The 21,027-nt window shown below is 39.9% G+C and overlaps 2 protein-coding genes across 2 annotated transcripts in view; one reads left to right on the forward strand and one right to left on the reverse strand.

Annotated features, from left to right (window-relative positions):
* CRYBA1 (crystallin beta A1) overlaps positions 1-5,691 on the forward strand; it is a 15,710-nt gene extending 10,019 nt beyond the window's left edge. The window contains exons 3-6 of the mRNA XM_044675593.1: positions 3,123-3,160; positions 3,229-3,370; positions 4,634-4,776; positions 5,544-5,691. Coding sequence (XP_044531528.1) covers positions 3,123-3,160; positions 3,229-3,370; positions 4,634-4,776; positions 5,544-5,691 — 471 coding nt within the window. The remainder of the gene's footprint in view (positions 1-3,122; positions 3,161-3,228; positions 3,371-4,633; positions 4,777-5,543) is intronic.
* Positions 5,692-16,067: 10,376 nt separating this feature from the next.
* The window catches only part of NUFIP2 (nuclear FMR1 interacting protein 2), a 29,321-nt gene continuing 24,361 nt past the window's right edge, over positions 16,068-21,027 (reverse strand). Inside the window, exons 3-4 of the mRNA XM_044676286.1 lie at positions 18,929-18,961; positions 16,068-16,490 (exon numbers count right to left, since the gene is read on the reverse strand). Coding sequence (XP_044532221.1) covers positions 16,438-16,490; positions 18,929-18,961 — 86 coding nt within the window. The 3' untranslated portion in view covers positions 16,068-16,437. The remainder of the gene's footprint in view (positions 16,491-18,928; positions 18,962-21,027) is intronic.

The following is a 21,027-nucleotide window of genomic DNA, read 5'->3' on the forward strand; positions in this document are numbered from 1 at the left end:
GAGAAAGGAAGAGGGGGAGAGAGAGGGAGACAGAGAGAGAGGAAGAGGGAGAGAGAAAAAGGAAGAAGGGGAGAGAGGGAGAGGGGAGGGGGGGAAAAGGAGGAAGAGGGAGAGAGAAATGTGGGGCACTGCCCCAAGTCACTGATCTAAGACAGAATGCCCCCCTTCTATTTCTAAATCTATGATCCATCCTTCCAGAGGACTGGAGATGAAGTGTGAGGAATAGTAGTTGTTTTTTTTTTTTTTTTTTTTTATACCTATTTTATAGATAAAGAAACAGATCCTGAAAGTTAAGTGACTTGCCCAGGGTCCTACAACTATTAAGTGTCTGAGATAGGATTTGAATTCAGGATTCCAAGTCCAAAGAGCTCCATCCAGGCTGTGTCACTTAGTTAATAATTAGGTTGGTGAACCTTTTCCCAGTTCCAGTGCCCAGAGGGCAAATTCAAGCTGTCTGTGAGGCCCTGGATTACTGGAGAGAGTTGAGGGAGAAAGTGTTTGCTTTGGGTGGCTGGACAGAGGGCAGGGCATGCAAAAATTGTTCTTGGGCGCTGGGAAGAGGGAGGATAGAGCAGCTCCCCCAGTGCTGGCTCTGCACTCGTGCCATGTCTTCACCAATGCTGATCTACGATAACCACTGCAGGGAGGAAGTGTAGAAGCATATACTCTAGGAAGATGTTCGCCCCTCTGGATGTCGTTGCCCTGAGCCAAAGCCCTATTTTTCTCCTCCCAGTTTTGTCTCCAGCTGAGGTTCTTCAGGAGGAGGGCCGACCTAGAGAGAAAAGGAAGGGTGGCTTGCAACAAGAAAGGGGAACTTTCAGGTTTTAGCAGGGCAACCTGTGCTCATGTAGGGGGAGAGCCAGGACAAGCCCCCTTAGTATCCACTGACCCATTGATTTTAAAACACTGGCCTTAAGCAAAAGTCCTCTTTGGATGCCTCCCCATGGCGTGGAAGTAGAAGGCTTGACCAGTGAGAAACATCACAACTCTGGCATCAGTTAGACCTCCAGTTACAAGGAGTGACGCACTGAAGACTCATCACCAGGTTGGCCATTGGGTGGAGATTTTTTGTGTTTGCCTCTAACCAGATTAACTGTCAGAGACCATCTCTAGAGTCAGAGAGGGACCATGCTCTGGTCCAGACAGAATATCTCAAATTTTGTACCCAGAACCCTGAGCTAGAGGAGGTTGGGGGGATGTTTACTGGGTCCGCTTAATGCCAGGGACATGAAAGAACCAAGTGTACCACCTAAAGCTGGAGACACTGCCACCGGGCTCGATGGATTACCAGGAGGAGGTCTGAATGTTGTGCCTCTTCCACCTCTCACCCCACAGGTTAGACTCATCCCTAATCCTGTCTCAGCTCATTCATTCCTAGTTTTCTCCTGGAGATAACTGGCAAAAAGAGACCCTCTACTCTCCCAAGCTGGATAATAACAATAATGAGAATATCTTGCATTTGCATGACATTTTAAGGTCTGTAAAGCAGTATATGTATATACTGTCCTCATTTGATCTTCACAACAACCCTGTAAGCTAGGGGTTTTTTTACTCATTTTTTTTTTTTACTCATTTTACAGAAGAGAAAACTGAGGCTCAGACATTTAATGAAAGGCCCAGGGTCCCACAGTTTGTAAGTGTCTACAGAAAGATTTGAACCCAGATCTTCCTGATTCTAGCTCCTATCCACAACAGCCCACTGCAAAAGCAGAACCTCTTTCCCCTGGAAGTTCTCCCTTTAATCCAGCTTTACTCGTGGGTGATGTGCCATTCGTGCTAGGGTTTCTAGGGTCCCATGCTAACAGGACAGAGCACGTGAGTGGGTCAGTGGCTGCTACTGTTAAGACTGGCAGCCAGATGCCTCCCCATCCTCTCAGATCTGTTGGTCCAGAAAACCCATTCTTGTTGCCCAAGTCAGAGAAAGCCGGATGACTTTTCCTGGGCGCAGCCTCCATGCATCAGAACCATCCACGTTAAAATCCCAGATAATCTTCCAGGGCCCTCTTGTGGATAGCCAATCGTTCTGTCCTGACAAGAAAACACCCTTTTCTTCTATCCTGTCTCCGTGCTTTTGGGTGGACAAAAATCATAATCCACTTTGTCATCACACTGGAAAGACTGTTGTGTTGATTGGCTCACTGATTGACGCCAGAATAAGGAAAGCAGGATGGGATGGAGGAGAAAGGAAATCATAATAATGAACTTTTTTTGCATTTACTCTGTGCCAGGCACCGTTAGGCTAAATGCTTTGCAAATATCTCATTTGATCCTCACAGCAACCCTGCAAGGAAGGGGTTGTTATTACCCACATTTTGCAGCTGAGGAAACTGAGGCAAACAGAGGTTACGTCACACAGTAAGTGTTAGAGGTCAAATCTGAACTTAACTCTTCCTGACTTTGAGCCTTGTACTCTAACTACTGCATCACCTCACTGGTCATAGAAGCTCGGATATAAGGATCCACTGAGTGGAGAAAAGTCCCAAATTCTTATTGTTTTCCACTAGAACTCTTGATCTAGGTGATCCAAGGAAATAAGAGCCTGATAACACCTAGAATCTTACTTAGCTCTTCGGACAACTACTGTAATCACCTTGTTTTATGTCATCCCCTACTTTATTAAAGAAAAACAAAATTAGGGACAGCAAAGGGAGGGTGATGGATCCAGATCAGAGACAAAGCTGCCAGATTGTGGAACTGGAGCCCCAAGTATGGAATTGGAGTAGGGAAAAAATTTCAGGTAGGTTCTCTTGTTAGATCATTCCTAGGATAGTAGACGGGCTCTTAGGTGTCTGAAATAACACTAAATTTGGTGTCAAAGGAGTTGAGTTTGACTTCCAGCTCATTAACTTCCTAGCTATGTGATCTTGGTCAAGTCTACGAAGTTAAACTGAGAGGTCTCCATTTCTTCATCTATAATAAAAAAAAAAATGAGGGAACTGGACTAGATGACCCTCAACATCTCTTCCAGATCTAAATCTATGATCTATGATCTAAATTCTGATCAGAGAAGACTAGCTTCTCTCAACCTCTTCTCTGAAGAGTGCAGTAACATAAACCAAAAATGCCACCTATCACTCTCCCCATTTGGGTCCTGGTACCATCATGGCGAAGTTGTTACTTAGATCGGTTTTAAGGTCCTCCGGGCACTGCGTCTTGGATGGTCCCCTTAAGGGCAGTCCTATATTTAAGCGAATATCTGTTGCTTTCGTCTCTATGGGCTCTCCACAGGTGGGTTGGTTACGAACACACAAGCTTCTGTGGGCAGCAGTTTGTCCTGGAGAGGGGAGAGTACCCACGTTGGGAAGCCTGGAGCGGGAGCAATGCCTACCATGTCGAGCGTCTCATGTCCTTCCGCCCCATCTGCTCCGCGGTGAGTAGCTTGGAGATTGTGGTGGGTTGGTGTCGCCATTGTTTCCTTTAGACATGATCCAAGGGAATGGAGGGAGTCGAGGTGGCTCCTTCTGCTGTCGTTTATCTTTGCTCTACTAGTCATTTTTCTCAAGGTAAGCGAAGAGCCTCATGGCAGGGCTAACAAGTGTAAATGAGAGCCAACCAGATTCCTCAAGAGTACCTTTTACCTTAAACGTTCAAGAACAGATGGCTAGCAGCTGAGCTCACTACGTGGTAAGGAAAAGAGGATGTTCCTCAGACAAATTATTCCCCTTCGCAACAGTTTGGGGGCATTTTATTTTTGCAAAAACAGGACAAGTGATTGATGTAAGTCAGACTGTGTCTCGACTGTCTGCCCAAGACCATTTTGACCCCCAACGTCTCCACCTAACTTCCTGAGAATGAGAGTTGCCCCACAACTTAACAGGCCATTTCCTAAAGGTGTGCATTGTTCCTGGGAATGTACAAAAAAGGCTGGGTGGCCATTGGATATTGTAGTAGGGCTTCCCACCTTTCAAAGGATGCTCATTTTCAATACACTCTATAACATTCATTTGAGAGGTATAGTGCAGCATCACAAGTAGAGGACTAATCTTTAAAAAAAAAAAAAAAATTTAAACCCTTACCTTCATCTTGGAACCAATACTGAGCCACCTAATTGCCCCCGAGGACCAATGATGGAGTCAGAAATACCCAAGTTTAGGGGCAGCTGGGTAGCTCAGTGGATTGAGAGCCAGGCCTAGAGACAGGAGGTCTTAGGTTCAAATCCGGCCTCAGACACTTCCCAGCTGTGTGACCCTGGGCAAGTCACTTGACCCCCATTGCCTACCCTTACCACTCTTCCACCTATAAGTCAATACACAGAAGTTAAGGGTTTTAAAAAATAAAAATACCCAAGTTTAGTTCCTGCTTCTAGCTGTCACTTTGAGCAGGTCACAATTTCTCAGCGCTTCTATCTGAATCAGGAGGAGGGTTTTCCTTACACCAACAAAATCAGAGGATTAGACTTATTCTTAAGTAAAATGTTTATTTAAAGATCCATGCAGAACAAATGAAGCCTTCTCCACTCCCAAACCACATCATTTCAATCAATGAAAGTCTTCTCCAGGCTTATATGTATTTTGACTAGTTTAAAAGTTGTGTTGGTTTTCCCTTTTTTTTTTTTTTTTTTTTTTACAAAGAATTGAGGAAAGCAAGACTAGTTTTGGAGCAATTCTTAAGTTCTCTTATTCATGGATTACAGAACCATAAGGAATCCAAGATTATGATCTTTGAGAAGGAAAACTTCATTGGACGCCAGTGGGAGATCTGCGATGACTACCCTTCCTTGCAGGCCATGGGCTGGTGCAACAATGAAGTTGGTTCCATGAAGATACAGTGTGGAGCGTAAGTGAGAAACAGGATTCAGGGAATGTCACCCTCTGCTTTGGGCATCAACAGACATATGCCCATGAGGAACTTTTTTTAAAATTGATTTTTTATCATTTGTTTGTTAGGAATTCTTAACTGTATTTGGATAGAGTGCTAGACTGGGAGTCAAAGGACCTGGGTTCAAAACCTACCCAGTCCTGACACTTAAGAACCTCTGTGACCCTTGGAGAAGTCACTCAAATTTCCTGGGTCTCAGTTTTGTAAGCTGGCAAAACAAGGTTAAATGAGATGATCTCTGAGGCTTTTTACCATTCGCACATCCTCCAAGCCTCAGTCACAAAAGACCTTGATGGGGCTACATTATATTTATATACATTTTTAGCACTAAAAATGTCTAAAAATACCTTTAAAAAAATCTCTGCCTGAGCACAGAAACACTAATTGTTTATAATAGTACATAGACTTCCTCCCTCCCTGATCAAACCTAAGTTTTAACTTATTAATGGGACTTTTTTGTTGTCATTGAGCTCCCTTCCACATATCATAAACAGTGGAGTAGTTTCTAATCCACATTCTAGTCCAAATTTTTAAAAAAGCACTTTTCTGGAACTACAAGGAAGAATCGGCCACCAAAGTACTCTGGATTGAGAGTGGGCTTGGTCGCATTTATTAGTTTCACAAAGTCAGCTATATTTCACAAATAGGGCTCTAACAGGGTTTCTATTTTAGTCTCCAAGTGTTAGATTTAACTTTCATTCAATTGACTGTTTGGGCTTTTCTAGGTGGGTTTGCTACCAGTATCCTGGATACCGTGGCTACCAGTACATCTTGGAGTGTGACCATCATGGAGGAGACTATAAGCACTGGAGAGAATGGGGCTCTCATGCCCAGACTTTCCAGATTCAGTCGATCCGCCGTATCCAGCAGTAGATTCTCTGAGATGAGAAGCCGCCGGCAGTCTAAAACCATTCTATTACTTACTAGTTTTGAAAAGAATAATGGGTTTCATTGTACTGCTCATAAGTCATCACTTTTGATTGCAAACAACGGCTAAAATTCTCAATAAATGTCATTAAAAGAAAAAACAAAGACCAAGTTGCAGGGCTCAAGAGTTGTAAATAAGCATCAAGGGTATGTTTCTATGAAGCGACTAAATTGCTGAGTTCTAGTTACCTACCTATTGGGCTTTGCTGCCTCCACAGGCAAAAGTATTCATGGAAATGGGTCCTATTGTCTTAAAGGACCTCTGATCTCCTTTACGTCAGTGACACAGGACACAGTTTTGGTCGTTAACACCTTTGCAGTGACTTCCAAATAACATACCAGGCTTCATCCTGATAATGCCCAAGCAGTATCTCTTGGCTGCTTTCAAAGCCTTTGGAAAACCACGGTTGAAACACTACCAAAGGACTACCATTATGTAATAGTAACATGTTTGAGGAGCAAGAAATTTTGATATAAAAATAGGTATTAAGGAAGGCAGATTTTGTCTCTGCATTTACATGCCATGGCCAAAATTTTTATTTTGTTCTCAAAAAATCTGACTAGGCAAGGTTAAGCGACACATTTCTCTTGTCTCTTATGAAAGGATAAAGGAAGCAATTTCTTTCCTGTATTGGTTTTTTTTTTTAAAAATAAACCTTTAGCTTGTCTTAGAATATCATATACAAGTATCCGTTCTAAGGTAGAAGAGTGGTAAGGACTAGGCAATTGGGGTTAAGAGACTTGCCCAAAGTCTTTCAGCTAGGAAATATCTGAGGCCAGATTTGAACCCAGTTCTGGGGCTATCTAGCTGCCCCCTCTTCCCTGTATTCTTTAACAGATTCAACCCTTGTACCTAGTTCCTGCTGTGACCAAAGTCATATATTAAAGACTAGAAGGTTTCTCAGTGCCAGAACGCTGAGGGAAGTGGAATGGTCCGTGCAAACCCACTTTCGACCACTAGGGCTGGGATGCCTTAATCCTAATATGATCCACATCCAGCATCGTCTCCATCCTCACACAGGAATTCCACACATTTTCTTCTGGATGGGTTACAAAGCTACGGAGGGGCATGGTGATGACAAAAATCACATAATCATTCAAGCATCCAAAGTTTCTCTCTCACTACTCTGACTATCCCAGTTAACAGTTAAAGTCTAGCTTTTATCCGGATTAACTTGGTAAGACTATAGAATGGAAGAAGGAAGAAAGATGGAGCCAGGCTGAGCCTTCAGAGTACTTTATCCTTTTACCTTGAAAATGCCCAACAGTTCAATCAATAACACAATCGTTACTCCTACTGCTCTCAGGGCTAATACAGGCTAGCAAACAGAAAAAAGGTCAAAGAGAATACACAAACACCTCATAAACTTTAAAACTTTTATTCAACAATTTACATTACTTTGTTTGATCTACAAATTTTGTGGTTTTTTTTTTTTTTTCGGATAAAATAAGTCAATCTAGGTACGGTTGCAGAGCTATTGTTGGGTCAGCAGAGTAAATGAAATTCACGCAGCTTTTTCATATTTTTTTTTTTTAAACACTGGATGTGAAGACATCAGCAAAGAGGAGATTATGTCAACGTACCGACATAGTCCCTCCTTGGGTCCTCTGATGTCAGAGCTACAGCAAATGCCTAAGCCATTAGCTAAAAGGTTCATTTCTGGTCACTGCTCTCAGATATGGAGAATGCCTGGCTTTTGGACTGGGTACCACATTTGAACCCTCTGTGAAATTCCTTGGAGGCAGGAGAGAGAAGGGAGAATTTTAGTATTTATGCCGTGGCCGTCCCACCCTTCCCTCAAATTAAAGAGGTAACTCGGCTCCTGCACAAACAAGTTGCCATGATGACTTCTCTCCCCCTTCCCGAGCCCACTGGGTTCTAGGGTTGCCGGACACAGACAAGAACTACTGACAGAAGCTTTAGAATAAGCTCGGTCTAGCTAGGAAGGAGCGGCACTCACGCAGGTGGGACTTCTGCCTTTAAAGCCATGCACACGAGTGGATCTTTGAGTTTGGAGAACTTAACTGCCATGAACACTGACGATACAGAAAAGAGGTGGGGTGCAGGGGGGTGCGTGTGTGTGGAGGGGGGGTGCAGGGGGGAATCTATCTGCCTGGTATTTTTAGTCAACACACATTAAGGACCTCCAGGTTGGTTCCAAAGCCACTGAAGGTGCATAAGCACACATGTGATGACTGAAAAAATAGTCCTCTTCTGTACACTGGGAAAGCTGTAAAATGAGGAAGGATTTCTGCTGGATCTAAGAGGATAGGAGGAAAAACTGTTAAGTGATCTCTTTACCACAAGGTTAGCCTTTCCTAAACAAAGGCCCTAAGCTACATTACACCTTAACCCCCGCCCCCCAAAAAAGAGAAATCTTTAAAGAATGGTTTAACTAAACCAGTTTAGGACATTTATACATTTTTTTTTTTTTTTTTAGCAAACACACAAAAAGTAAAGCTATTTAGTGCATGCAAATTGCAGCAACTTAACTGGCCCCGTATTCCTAGACTAAGTAACAAGGGCAATTGTCAGGGGACAAATTTCCCTAGACAAGTTTTGTGCTTCGTCCTCAAACACCCAAAGAACATTTTAGGTGAGTGTAGCAGCTAAACTATAATTTCGAAGCCCACTTCCTCTATTTGAACACTTGACCGAAGCGATGTTAAAACAGTGTGAAAGTAACCCAATCCTACCTTTAAACTTGCTTAAGACATTAAATTGGCCAAAGCCTCCCTGGAGTGTCCTTAGTCTACATCCCTCCTCTGATCAAAAAAAAAAAAAAAAAATTAGTGGTATTTCTTACTAACGGAAGCAATAGCATGGGGGTGGGAAAGTGATTCAAATCTCCCCCAAAAAAATGACACTTACTGTATCAAAACCACGCTCCCCTTTCCAAATTAGGTCTACTACTAGAAGTGCTCTCTTTCTTCCTGTTTCTGTAGTCTCACTCTAGACCAGAACTGTGGTCTTAAGTTATAGCCTCCCTCAGGCAGAGATGGCAAAAACTAAGTAGCACACAGGAGAGTAAGAGGCAAAGATGAAGTCACTTCTGGTAAGGAGACACAAAACTTTGAAAACATGTGCATAGCTTTATTCAGCTGCTTAGAACTAACCTTTCCACGGAGCTTTAGCAAAACCCGGGTGTGCAAAATGCGTTTCTAAGAAGTAATGCAAGCAAAGCATTCACATTCAGACTGGCACAAGTACAGAGGCTACCAAGTGACACTAGGGAGGGCGAGTCTGGAGGCGGAATGGGAAAAGGAACAAATGAGAATTGCACAGTTCATTATTTCCAGACAATGGTTGCAGACAAGCATTTTTCTTTATTTTTTTTTATTTAATAATAAGCAAGGTGCTGTATTTTAATTAAAAAAAAAAATTTTAAATTGGAAAGAGCTGATACCGCTCTAGCAGCTTCCACAGAATTCCAGAGCAAAGTTGGCTCCATTCCTCCCAGGGTTTTGTAAACAAAGCCTTTTAGAACCCCTTCGATTAAAGGGGCAGGGAGAACAGCGAAATGGACCACAAGAAATGCCATCACATGACTCGAGGAAGGTGCTATAGCCAGCAGGGAGTGGGGATGGGGATAGGGAAGGACCAGAAGAGAGGACTCTTGTGACTCTCCTCACAACCTACAGAACAGCCACTAACACATTTAAGAGTAAAATATAAATTGCCCCAGTTCTAAAGCAGTTCCAGTTTGTGACAGGACCGATAACCACAGAGACCAAAGAGTGAGCTCATCATTCGGCATGAAATGGCAAGAACGTGGACCTCAGAAACTACTAGAAGATCTAATTCTTTTTTAAAAAAATACACATGCAAGGCACATTGATATAAAAATATAAAACTCTGGCTAAAGAAAACGTACTGAATAAGCAGGCAGATTTTGTCTCTGTTGTATTTACATACCATGGGCAAAATTTGTTTTGTTCTCAAAAAAATCTGACTAGATAAGGCTAGGCTACACATTCCTCATATCCTCACTTAAGGGATAAAGGAAATGATTTCTTACCCTATTTGGTGTTTTCTTCCCTGTATTCTTTAACAATTTCCTTTAAGATCCTTTATATACTTAAAATTTTCCCTTTCCTCTTGCCAAGTACCACTTAATCTGTTTATACCTGGGCTTATCTTTGGTCCAAGTCAACAGATATAGTGGAAAAAGTCAGTCTAGACTCTAAATAAGAGCGCTCTGAAGCATGCATTACTGGTGCCCCTTTACAGGCCAGGGTTTTCTTGATAGGAATGAATTTCCATTTACTTTGAAAGAATTCACATGTGCTCACTCACTACCTCCTTTGCAAACTGACTATGGAATGATGCGGTATTGGGGGAACTGTCTTTGCAGGAGAGCACCTGTACTCCCTACTCCCAAGACTAACCACAGACAACTATAGGTTCACCTGGTAATCTGAACATCAAAACCCCCCCCCCCAAATAAAATTTCTTTAAAATAGAGAACTCACATATACAAGGATATTAAGACTCTGGCTGATGATAGCACTTAAAAACTACCAATTTTCCCATCTGTATTTTCACATGAAGAATAGTTATCACCCAGGGTAAAAGGGTTTTTTCCAGAAAGTCATACATCCTTTGACCTTAAGAATTCATTTTCCCCCTTCTGTCCCTACTTCCTGACACAAGAGGAACAGAGGCAAGGCTATATATCGAGGGGATTAATTTTTGACAGTGGAAAGGGAACTTTTTTTTTTTTTTAAGGCCAAAAAGCTTTATAGTAACGGGCTCGTACGTTATTGTCCTTCATGAATATCATGGAAAGCTACCTCCACTGATATTCTCTCCCTCTCCTCTCGAAAATTCTCCTATTCACTCTTAAGAGTTAGTGGCTGTGCTGAAGATAAGGGACCAGAGCAACCTACGAAGAATCATGGTATATTGTTCATGTAAAAAGTGCATCACATTCTTGATTTTCAGTTATTCATAGCAGCAGTAGTAGCATTAACCCAAGACAACATGAACACAGTTTTAATTTCATTCTTAAATGCAGCAACACAATGAAATGTCTTCAAGGTCAAAAGAGGTTCCTCGATAAAGAATAAACAACAAACTTAGATTTTTAACACCGAGGGTCAAATTAAAGAGGCATAATTCATATTTACATATTAAAACAAACCACTTGTTAAAATACTTAATCTTTACAATACCTAGCCCCCCCCCCAAAAAAAGACTTAAGAATAAAGCGGAAATTCCTAAAAGCAGTACAGTATCCACTTTTGGAACCCTTATTTATTTAGCACCTGAGGAAAGACTGTAATGGAAAGCCAACAGTTTAGGCGGCAAACTAAGTTTTACATTAGCTTACAGTTGGTAATGTTTGCCCTGTACAATTTTCATACCAAAGAGATGCAAATGGGACATAACTTTTAAAAAGTTTTGATTGTTGTTAATAAGGCTATAGAAAAGGGATACTATGATGTTACAAAATGGCTTTAGAACTCTGAACATAAACAAAGATTTAGGATGAAGTGTAAACGAGGAAATATAGATCTACCAATCCCAGAACCCTTGGGGATCCATGCTCCCCAAGGATTTCCACCACCTCTTAGCCATATGCTCCTAGGAGTGCAAGAGGAACTGCTCCACTACCAGACTCACCAGCAGTTTGCGAGTATGCACATACATGCACCCCACCAAACCCTATCTATACTACCTCAGGAATTCAGCTTTTATACTACGCTGGGACTACAAACACCTGCCTCACGGTGACAAAATTGTTGTGCAAATGGTCATTACAAAGCTTGGTTAAAGCAGTGCACAAGTGTAGTCACTTTTTGTTTTGTTCACTTTATCTTCAGTACAGCTTCATGGTTCTCACAAATGTGCACAGGCGGATAAATTTGTGGACAATGCACTTAAATGGCTTCCCACACCCGCCAACAGTCCTGGTGCTTCACTGTTTAATAATCTTGGTGTCAAGGATGAGGACTCATTTGCTTTGCCTGTGCAAACTCTTTTAACAGAAGTTGTTTTATGCTTCTAGCCTTGCCCCCTACTGTTCCCTTTTAAGAAGCTTCTAGAATACCAAGATGTAAAACATCCTTCCCAAATTACATGGGAAAACCTCAAATGCAAAAAGTTAAGGATGAGATTAAAGAACTAGCACTACCAGACTTTCTCCCTCCTTGAGGTATTCTCAGCCTGACCTCGTAAGATAACCCACCCGTGCCCCCCCCCCGGGGAAAAAAACAACAACAAAAAACTATTGGCCACATACATTGTCCTGCAACAGGATGTTAACAGTTCTGTCAAGCACATGGGAATAAAGGCTTCTGCTGCTATCTTCAGCAGTTTACAGTGAAGGTACACGTGTGTCATCTGAGGCAATGAACAAGTGGTCAAGCCAGATCCCCTGTAGAAGCCAGACCTCCTACTCTTGGAAGGAGACATGGGGTGGGAAGGCCTAAAGAGCAGACCACCCGCACCCTCACATTTAGCTGTGGCTAATTCAGCCAGTCTTCTCTCCAAGCTTCCCCTGCAGGCCCATTCAGTGCGTGATACTGTTAATTCACACCAAATGCTGTTTCTGTATTTTTTTTTTTAAAGTTCACAGCAATAAAAATGAGAGAAGCTACTAGAGAATTTCATGTGGGTTAGTAACGACTACAGTGGAACCACGAGCCTGTCTTGGCTGTCTGTGGCCATGCTTCCCCTGGAACTTCATTGAGGTTGGTTGTGTCTGTCACTCCATGCAAGGTTGTTTTTTAAATGGCAGCTTTTATAAAAAGACAAAGTTTTTGAAGGTTCTTAATGAGTAGTGACTAGCTAAGCTCTACAAACAGAACGGAGATAATAGCTTTTAGGCCATCTATTTTACAGAAAGATCGAATCTCCTCCAGTCAGTTGCCTTGTTGGGCGTTCCTTCCCAGGAAACAAAGAGCTAAGATGACCCAACGTACCAATATCCCATATGGGAAACTTGCCACTAGAAAAGGCTTTGGGAAGTGAGGCTCTGTGTGATTAACTTCTGCAGGGCTGGGGCAGGGAGATGGATGGGGATAAAGCGGGGTGGGGGGATTTACTGAAGACACTTACAGGAAATTGGTATGCAACATAGGAGCCTACAATCAAGACAGATTTTTAAAGAATTTTTCACCCTTAATTAGAATCTTCATAGCTATTAAAAAAATAGGTCATGAGCTCATTCTTAGTGCCATATTTCAAATACTACCTTTTTTAAAAAAGATTAAAACCACCTGACTTTACTCTGTATAATGAAAACAAATGGCACAAAATAAATACAAGTTTGTTCTCTGAATACTAATGTTTTCCACACATTCGTTTACTTCCAAGTCTTCAATGTCATTTCCCTCCTTCTCCTCACATGCGGACACACATACACACACACAAACACTCTTTTCAGTCTTTAGAATATAGGGATATTGTAGTCCCTCAGACTGTATTTGGTTTTATGCTACAGTACTAATACTCTGAGTAGAAGGAAAATTCATTATATACCCAATAGTAACACATTATCATTATTTAAATGTGCTAAATCAATCACAGCTGATTTCTTAAAAAAAAGCTTACACAAAATAATCAGAAAACAGATTAACTCTTAAGATTTTTTTTTAATAAGTGCTCTGGAAGGACTTGTGTGAGGACCTAAGGAGAAACTCCACAGACAAGTAATTAGAGAGTTAAGTTTTACAAAACCAGCATAAAGGAGGTTTAGCCCAATGTCCTGCTTGTCCCTAGGCAAAAACGTCCATTAACCCAATGCCCAGAAATACTGACTTAATGTGGTTGGGGCACTAGGGTTCCCAGAAAAACCAAAGTTTCAAACTACAGAAATCTAACCATACAATCCAGCTAAACTTCAATGGAGAAAACAAAAGTGAAATGTTACATCTACAAGTACAACTCTCCACCACCTGTGCAGAGAAGGGAAGGCAGGCCTCTCCTTGCCCCCCTCACTGCGCCCCCCAAGGTGAGGGGTCCAGGGAGGAAAGCAAGGAAGACAGGGGCCAACAGTTTTCTTATTCTCTTTTGACAATGTATTTGAAAGTCCTTAGGCTAAGTAGTGTTTCCTCAATACTCAGTAAGTTTTGCTTCTACATATGGAAGGTCAGATTCAAGCTGGTTGGGCAATTTTGTTTTTTAAACAAAAATGTGTATAGAGAAAATTTCCATTGAACTTCTGAACCTCACTAACCCCAGAAAAGCTGTTGAAGGATGAGGATGAGGATGAGGATGAGGATGGGGATGGGGCATCATGGGCCAGAAGACTTGAAAACTGCAGGTGAGCAAAACAGACTTGGGAGAGGGAAAAAAAATGGAATCTGGCCCTAAGGCGGCAAGTGGTTACACAAGGCAATTGAACACACAGCAGAACTTTAAAACCAGTAAAACAAACTGGAGCCTTTTTTTTTTAAAGCAACCTTATAATGTTTTGATTTTTTTTTTACTTTTAAAAAATTTTATTAAAAAAAAAAACACAAACACAGACTTCTTCCACCTCAGTATTATGCTGCATTTTCCAGTTTGTTCAATGCTTTAAAGCTCAAGGATGCCTCTGCTCGGAACTGTCCGAGAGCCTGAAACATCCTAGCTTTTGGCAAGCAGGCAGGAGACTCAACAGAATTAAAATAGGACACAGGCAGACTAGATGCAGGGCACATCTGTAAACATATTATACATTTGAAAATTACAACATTTGAAAAGGTGATACAGTTTACAGGTGAAATGAAACTATTCTGGAACTGGCCAACCACAAGTTTCTGAACCTGGACTGATACAATAAGTTATTATTTTTTCTTTATATATATATATATATTATGTATAAAAAGCTTGTTTACATAAAATGGAGTTGGCAATCCATGCTTATACTTTTAAAATCTAAGCAGGGCAGAAACCAGCAGACTTAAAGATATTTAGTTTTTCTATCCTATGTTGAATCCAACAGCTTCGTTCAGGAACTACCTTAATAAAAGCCTTAAATAATTAACAAAACCAGATAACCCATCAATGCTACAATCTCAAAACATTGGACACACCCAAACAAAAGGGGTTCTGCAAAACAAGTTACTTTATCCCCCAATGCCCCATAGGATCCAATCTAATCTTTTTAGAAGATAATCCTTCCAGCTAAAAAGCCCAGCTATTTAACCTGTATTTTAAGTGTGGGTGCCTTTCTATTTTTTTTTTTTTTAAATTCTGGTACCTGTGATGGTGCAACAGGCCAGAGAATTTATTTTGTCACTAACAACTGGTTGGTTTTATATTGGACCCTTGATTTTGCATCCCACCCCCACCCCCACCCTAGGTAAAACAAAAAACAAACAAAAAAACAAAACAAAAAAAAAACCGTTTTAGCGTGCCACACACAAGCTGCAGTGCACAGGACGGTTGTGATGGGGAGCCAGGGCTTATGCTCTCTCTGCCATAAAGGTCTTCCCAGATTTTCACATTCCATTTCTTTAAAAAAGAAATTTGCTCTAGTAATAAAATACATTTAATAAAGATAAAATTAGAAGCAAATAGCTCAGAAGTACGCAGATTGCAGAAAAATAGAAAGGGTACCTTCCAGGGGCAGGATTTATTTTTTCCTCACTGACTAGAAACAAACAAGGAAACATTTTCATTCTCATAGGCTTTTCCCTTTTTCTTTAAATGACTTAAGAAAAAAAAAAATTAGGTGGTAAGGAATTTGTGGAAAAGGAACACAAAACATGTTTTTCTTAAGATTTCTGATGAAAAACAAGGAAAACCCCTAGCGCATTTAGTGTTAGTGAGACAGAGCAAGTCTGGAGCACCTACAATTGAAAAGCAGGGTATATTTTTGCTCCCACTTACATTAGATAAAAATGTGGGAACAGTCTTTTTGTATATTAAATGACTAAATCAATTGCTTGTTCTGCAACTTGTCTTAAAATGACACTCCTATGAATTCTTCAGTTGTTAAAGTCCAATGTGTCACTGAAGCCAAGTCAACTGTGCACCAACTACTATTCCAGAATTGTAGGATTTCCATCCCTTCCCACCCCCCACCCCCAAAGATGACAATTTCCCCAGCATCCCACAGGCTCTTTTACCCCGGGCAAGTCATGCAAACCATTCTCTGGAAAAGGCAACCCTGCAAACTTCAAGGCGTTTCTATCCAGCATTCTCATAGGGTTCAAAGTAAAACCTTTACAGGAGGAGTGGGAAAAAAATGTTGAATCTTTCTGGGATCTCTGTGATTAGTGTCTCACTAGTCACAGAACAAGAAACTGAGACCTTTCAAAGCGGAATTGCCTCTCCAGTGGGTCATTTGTTGCCCAAGTTGATGACAGCAGGAACTTTGGAACCACGCTTGTGTATTGAGTCTGTATTCATTAATCACTTGCATTCACTCTTTAAAACAAAACAAAAACTAACAAAAAGAAAAAAAAATCTACTCAGTACCGGAGATTAAATAACCATGTGTAGTCTCTTGAAATAAATTTTCTGATTCCTTAAGAAGTCTAATTACTTTCAGTTGCCTCTTTTTTTTTTTTTAAATAACTATATATATATTTGTATATATTATCCTGTGATTCTACTTATGGTTCCTCTGCTGCACTGAAGATCTAGAAGGAGCATCAAAGCCTTGTGTCCCCATGAGTGGCTCTAATGCTGCAGAAAGGCGACAAACAGGCAGCTGGTCTGCCTGCCTGTATGTCTGTCTGTCTGTCCTGCTGCCTTCATTGATCTGGACCATCCATGGCTTCATCATAAGTGATTATCCTTTGGGGATCTGTGGGAGGGAAAAAGAGGTGAATTGGCACCCTGTACACAGCTTGCTTTTGGGATCCCCAATCCATCTGTGAACTAGACTCCCATAAGAAATAGCACCACCCACCACTTCACTGCTGCTGAAAATTCTTCCATGGAAACTATCCCCATTCAGGTCTTTGCAATGGCTTTTTGCATTTGACCGTTTCCTTGCATTCCAAGGAAATTCCCAACAGTATATACAAGAGACCATATAGATCAGTGCAAATAAATTTTAATTCAATCGCTGTGGGTACACTTAAAAGTGAATCCTACACCAAAAGGTATAGAGATATAGATACATATACACATATGTGTATTTAAAAATAAGTTTGGTAGAACTTTTAGTTCCAATTACATATTGTTTCTGTTCCGTCTTAATCCATGGCAGCATAAAAAAATATTGTCTCTTGGGTTGGAAACATGTAATAACAGATATAGACACATTGCATGTATGTTTATCCAGCCCTGAGGCATTCTTGTTTTAGGTAAAAGATCTAATCTTTTCCACCTGTTTTTAAAAGCTCCTGCTCAGGTCCTGCTTTAGTCTCCAGAGCACCTTCCTTTTTGAAGGACCATGAGTGTTCCAATTGTCCTACCTTTTATGAACTGACATTTTAGAAACTTATCTGGTAGGACAGCAGGACATTGTTAGTCAAAAATCCCTAACTAATGATGAAAAAGAATCCAGGAGAATCCACATTCATTCCAGACTCAATATCTGGATTTAGTCTAGGAATAGGCGAGAAGAAAACATGAGATTCCTAGGTATGTATAAGTTGTGAACATGTTTGACTCATAACAAGCTTTTTCCAATGAAACCAATTTCCCCCAAATCAAATGGCAAACATACTTGGCTAAACTGCAAGGAAAATTATCACCTGCTTACGAGAAATGAAGTGATTTTTTTTCTAAAGAAAAAAATCTACAGAGTATAACTCCATATCCATCTTAATTTTTTAAAAAAAGTTATGGAACAATAATAGCAGAAATGAGGATGACTATACACAGAGGAAATTCTATTTGGGGAATACTGAAAATAATTAACAAGAGATTTTATACCAATCTGGCTTCTACTAGTTTAGTTTACATTATTTTACTTAATTTATAGTAGGCCAATATAGTAGTCTCTAGAAGTATCTCAGAATGTATTTGTGGTACTTATGAACTGTAGACCACTGAGAAATGAGCCCTTGCAACTTCTCTCATTGGCACTTTCTTTAAATACAAAGAAATTTGCAAATTATCTTATTTTTATCAGGGAAGGCAGAGGAGAGGATAGTCTTGATATAAAGTATGGGACAGAAGGATGCTAAGTCAGGTATAGGGAGAAGGGAAGTAAGAGAAGAAAGAATAAACCCAGGGAAGAGAGTAGGGGAAGTGTTTTACAATATTGGCCACATGTATAGACTTTGGGTGGTAGCAGCAAAGATACCAAGAGCCCACAGCCCAACTTCTTCCTGTATATTTTTGGCTAAAAAAAAAATGCACATATATGCATTTAATGAGTTCTAACATTTCTAACCCTGGTTTTCTAGGGAGAACACCAGACTAAAAGAATACTTGGAATTTAGTTCTCATTCTGTTACCCCTGAGATAAGTGCCTTCAGACAAACCACCTAACATTTAGGGATCTTGGCTATCTCACCTGTAAAATGAGGAAGTTGGGTTAGGTGAATCCTACAGTCTTTTCCAGTATATCTAAATAAAGCTATTTTATAGAGATTGTTCTTACTCTCTCTCTCCAATATTATTTTAGCCTGAAATACAGTTAACATTTGCTAAAAGGTAAATGAATACTCAAAAGTCAGTGTTTATCAGCAGGTTTGTATGAGGCATGGATCCTCATAAAGTAAACTTTACTTTTCGAGACAGTTCATAAAATTCAGTATATTTTGAAAAGGAGGCACACAAAAGTAAAAAAGACCTCAGTGGACACCAAGAAGAAAAAGTAGATTGATGTAAAAACAAACAAAAAAAACTTTGTTCTCAGGAAATATAATCAAGAAATTCTACTTTTACACACACAGTTTTCAATCAAGGACTAAGAGTCTAAACTTACTTTTTTGGCTATTTAAAGATTTAGCATTTCTTCCCATAGACATGCAAAAGGGAAAAAAAGTGCTAGAAAAAGTACTACTTGATTGTGCCCCTTAATTCTTTAATTGGTCTGAAGCTAAAAGATAAAAACAAAGTTTTGCTAATAATTTTTAGAGCTGCGAACTTCAGTTACTGAGGTTAGGGTTTTCCTGGAGCTACATGTAGCCACACTCCTAAATTCCCTATGCCACTCTTCTAGAGAGAGAATGCTGTATCTGATGTACACTCCCAAGATCTGCTAGGCCCTGAGTGGCAGCCATGAGTAACCCCCAATACTGTTGATATTGGCCATTTCCATCCAACATAAACCTTAGTACATACCTTGCTTCTGCAAATTCCAAATAGATTCCATTTCTGCAAAAATAACAAGAAGACAATATTACCGAATGAGTTTATGATTTGGAACAGCAATGCTTCTGATTTTAATGCTAAGCCCTTAAGACTATCAATTTTTAAATTCAAGATGATGCAAATAACTTTTTTTTAGACAACCTAGAAAACTCTGAAGCAGGAGAAAAAAGGAGTCCTGGAGCCTAGAATGGGGTTGGGGGGGGGGGGATTGGGGGCTTGTTTACTGGTTATTTTTCATTTGAAACTGAAACTAGAGGTAGGAATCACTGCCTTAAGAACTTCTAAGTATTAATCATAGGAAGCAGTTATAACTGAAACTAAAAAGGACTGGAATAGATTTTTCATTGTTTATATTCAGGATCTGGCAAAGCATATTGTCTATGATTGGGTTGGCTGTCACAGCTCATCACTGAAAAACTCCAGGTATTCATATTAGCTCAGCAGCACAACACAGCACAGGAACAAAACGTGCATCATTTGAAATAAGCACACTGTTACAGAATAAAAGAGGCAACAGCCTTTTGAGAAATACTGCAAGAGTTTATCAAAGTAGTTACTCTTCTCAAATAAATATCTGATCGAAATAAGAATCAAGATAATCAAATGATTTTATGAAATGGTATAACTCTGCTTAAGCAAAAAGAATCAGGAAAACAATACACACATCTCCAACAATGTAAACAGAAAGAATGAAGAATGCAAATTAGAATGACTACACTTGGCCAAGGAGAGTTGGGGAAACCCTACTCCTTTTGCTTTTTTTTCTCAGGAAATGGGGGGCGCCATGGGATGGGTACAAGCACACTGTATAAAGTCCAGGTAAGCTTGGTGTTTTGGTTGGTTTTATGGAACTATTCCCCTCCCAATATTTACTATAAATGAGAAGACTAGGGAGTTGGGTAGAATTTTCAGAAATCAATGATGGAAAAACAAAAGGTATTCCAAAAAATTAAAAAGTAAATATTCTTTTAAATCAAATGCTTTATATAACCTAATTTTTTTTAAGTTGAGGAGTAAATTGTTTAGAATGATTCTGCTAAAGTCTGTTATAAAAGAATGATATTAACCTCTAGCATTACAAAAATATGTATATCTGATAAACAAGCAGGAACAAGAAAAAGGTACACTAATTTGTAATATGGGTGTTTTATTGTAGGGCAGTTACAGCTATGTTTTTTTTTCTTAGCATGGACTATACAAGCCCTTTACTATCAAAGAAACTCTCCACTTCCTAATAACCTGTTTTCTAAAACAAAATGCTTAGTCTACACAAAGCCTCAATGGCAGTAAAGTGATATTTATTAAATACAAGGTCATCCAATATCTTTATATATCATGGATTTACTTCCACAGAATTTTAGAGCTAGAGGAGGTACAAAAGGAAGCCCTGTAGAAAATGCTACACAAAAATAAATTATAACACACTGTCCAGCTGCTAAGGGCAGAATAAAAAGTATTCAAAAATTAAGCCAGTGATTGGTGTTGGCAGAATGGAGTGCTCTTTTTCTTGGGGAAGATTTCATGAAAAGCTATAACCAGCAAATCATTGCCAATTAGCTTCAAAACAATACACTAATACTAACTAGATATACAAAACAGTTTCAGGGTAGGACAGGAGGGTTATCTGCACAGAATTTCATAGGATTTCATCAGTTTTGTGAAAAATTACAATTGAGGAGGAAAAGCAGAATTCATTTAGAAATACATTGTTTCACAATACACAGCGCATAACACCCAAAATAAAATACTGATGTGAAATTATCCAAATAATTCAGTAGAAAAACCCATCATATGAAACACTACTATTGTGTGTTAAAGAAATGAGGAGGGTTCTATATAACCTGGTAGACCTATATGGACTGATGATGCAGAATGAAGTGAGTAGAACCAGGAGATTGCTATACAGTTAACAACAACATTGTAATGAAGATCAGCTGTGAAAGACTTAGCTATTCTGATTAAGACAATGATTCATGACAATTCCAAAGGGCCATGATGAAAAAAAATCAGAGAACTGATGAACTAAGTACAACTGAAGCATAATCTTTTCCCCTTTATTTTTCTTGCCT

This window comes from Gracilinanus agilis, chromosome 4, assembly GCF_016433145.1.
Source record: "Gracilinanus agilis isolate LMUSP501 chromosome 4, AgileGrace, whole genome shotgun sequence".
In the NCBI taxonomy this organism is placed as follows: Eukaryota; Metazoa; Chordata; class Mammalia; order Didelphimorphia; family Didelphidae; genus Gracilinanus; species Gracilinanus agilis.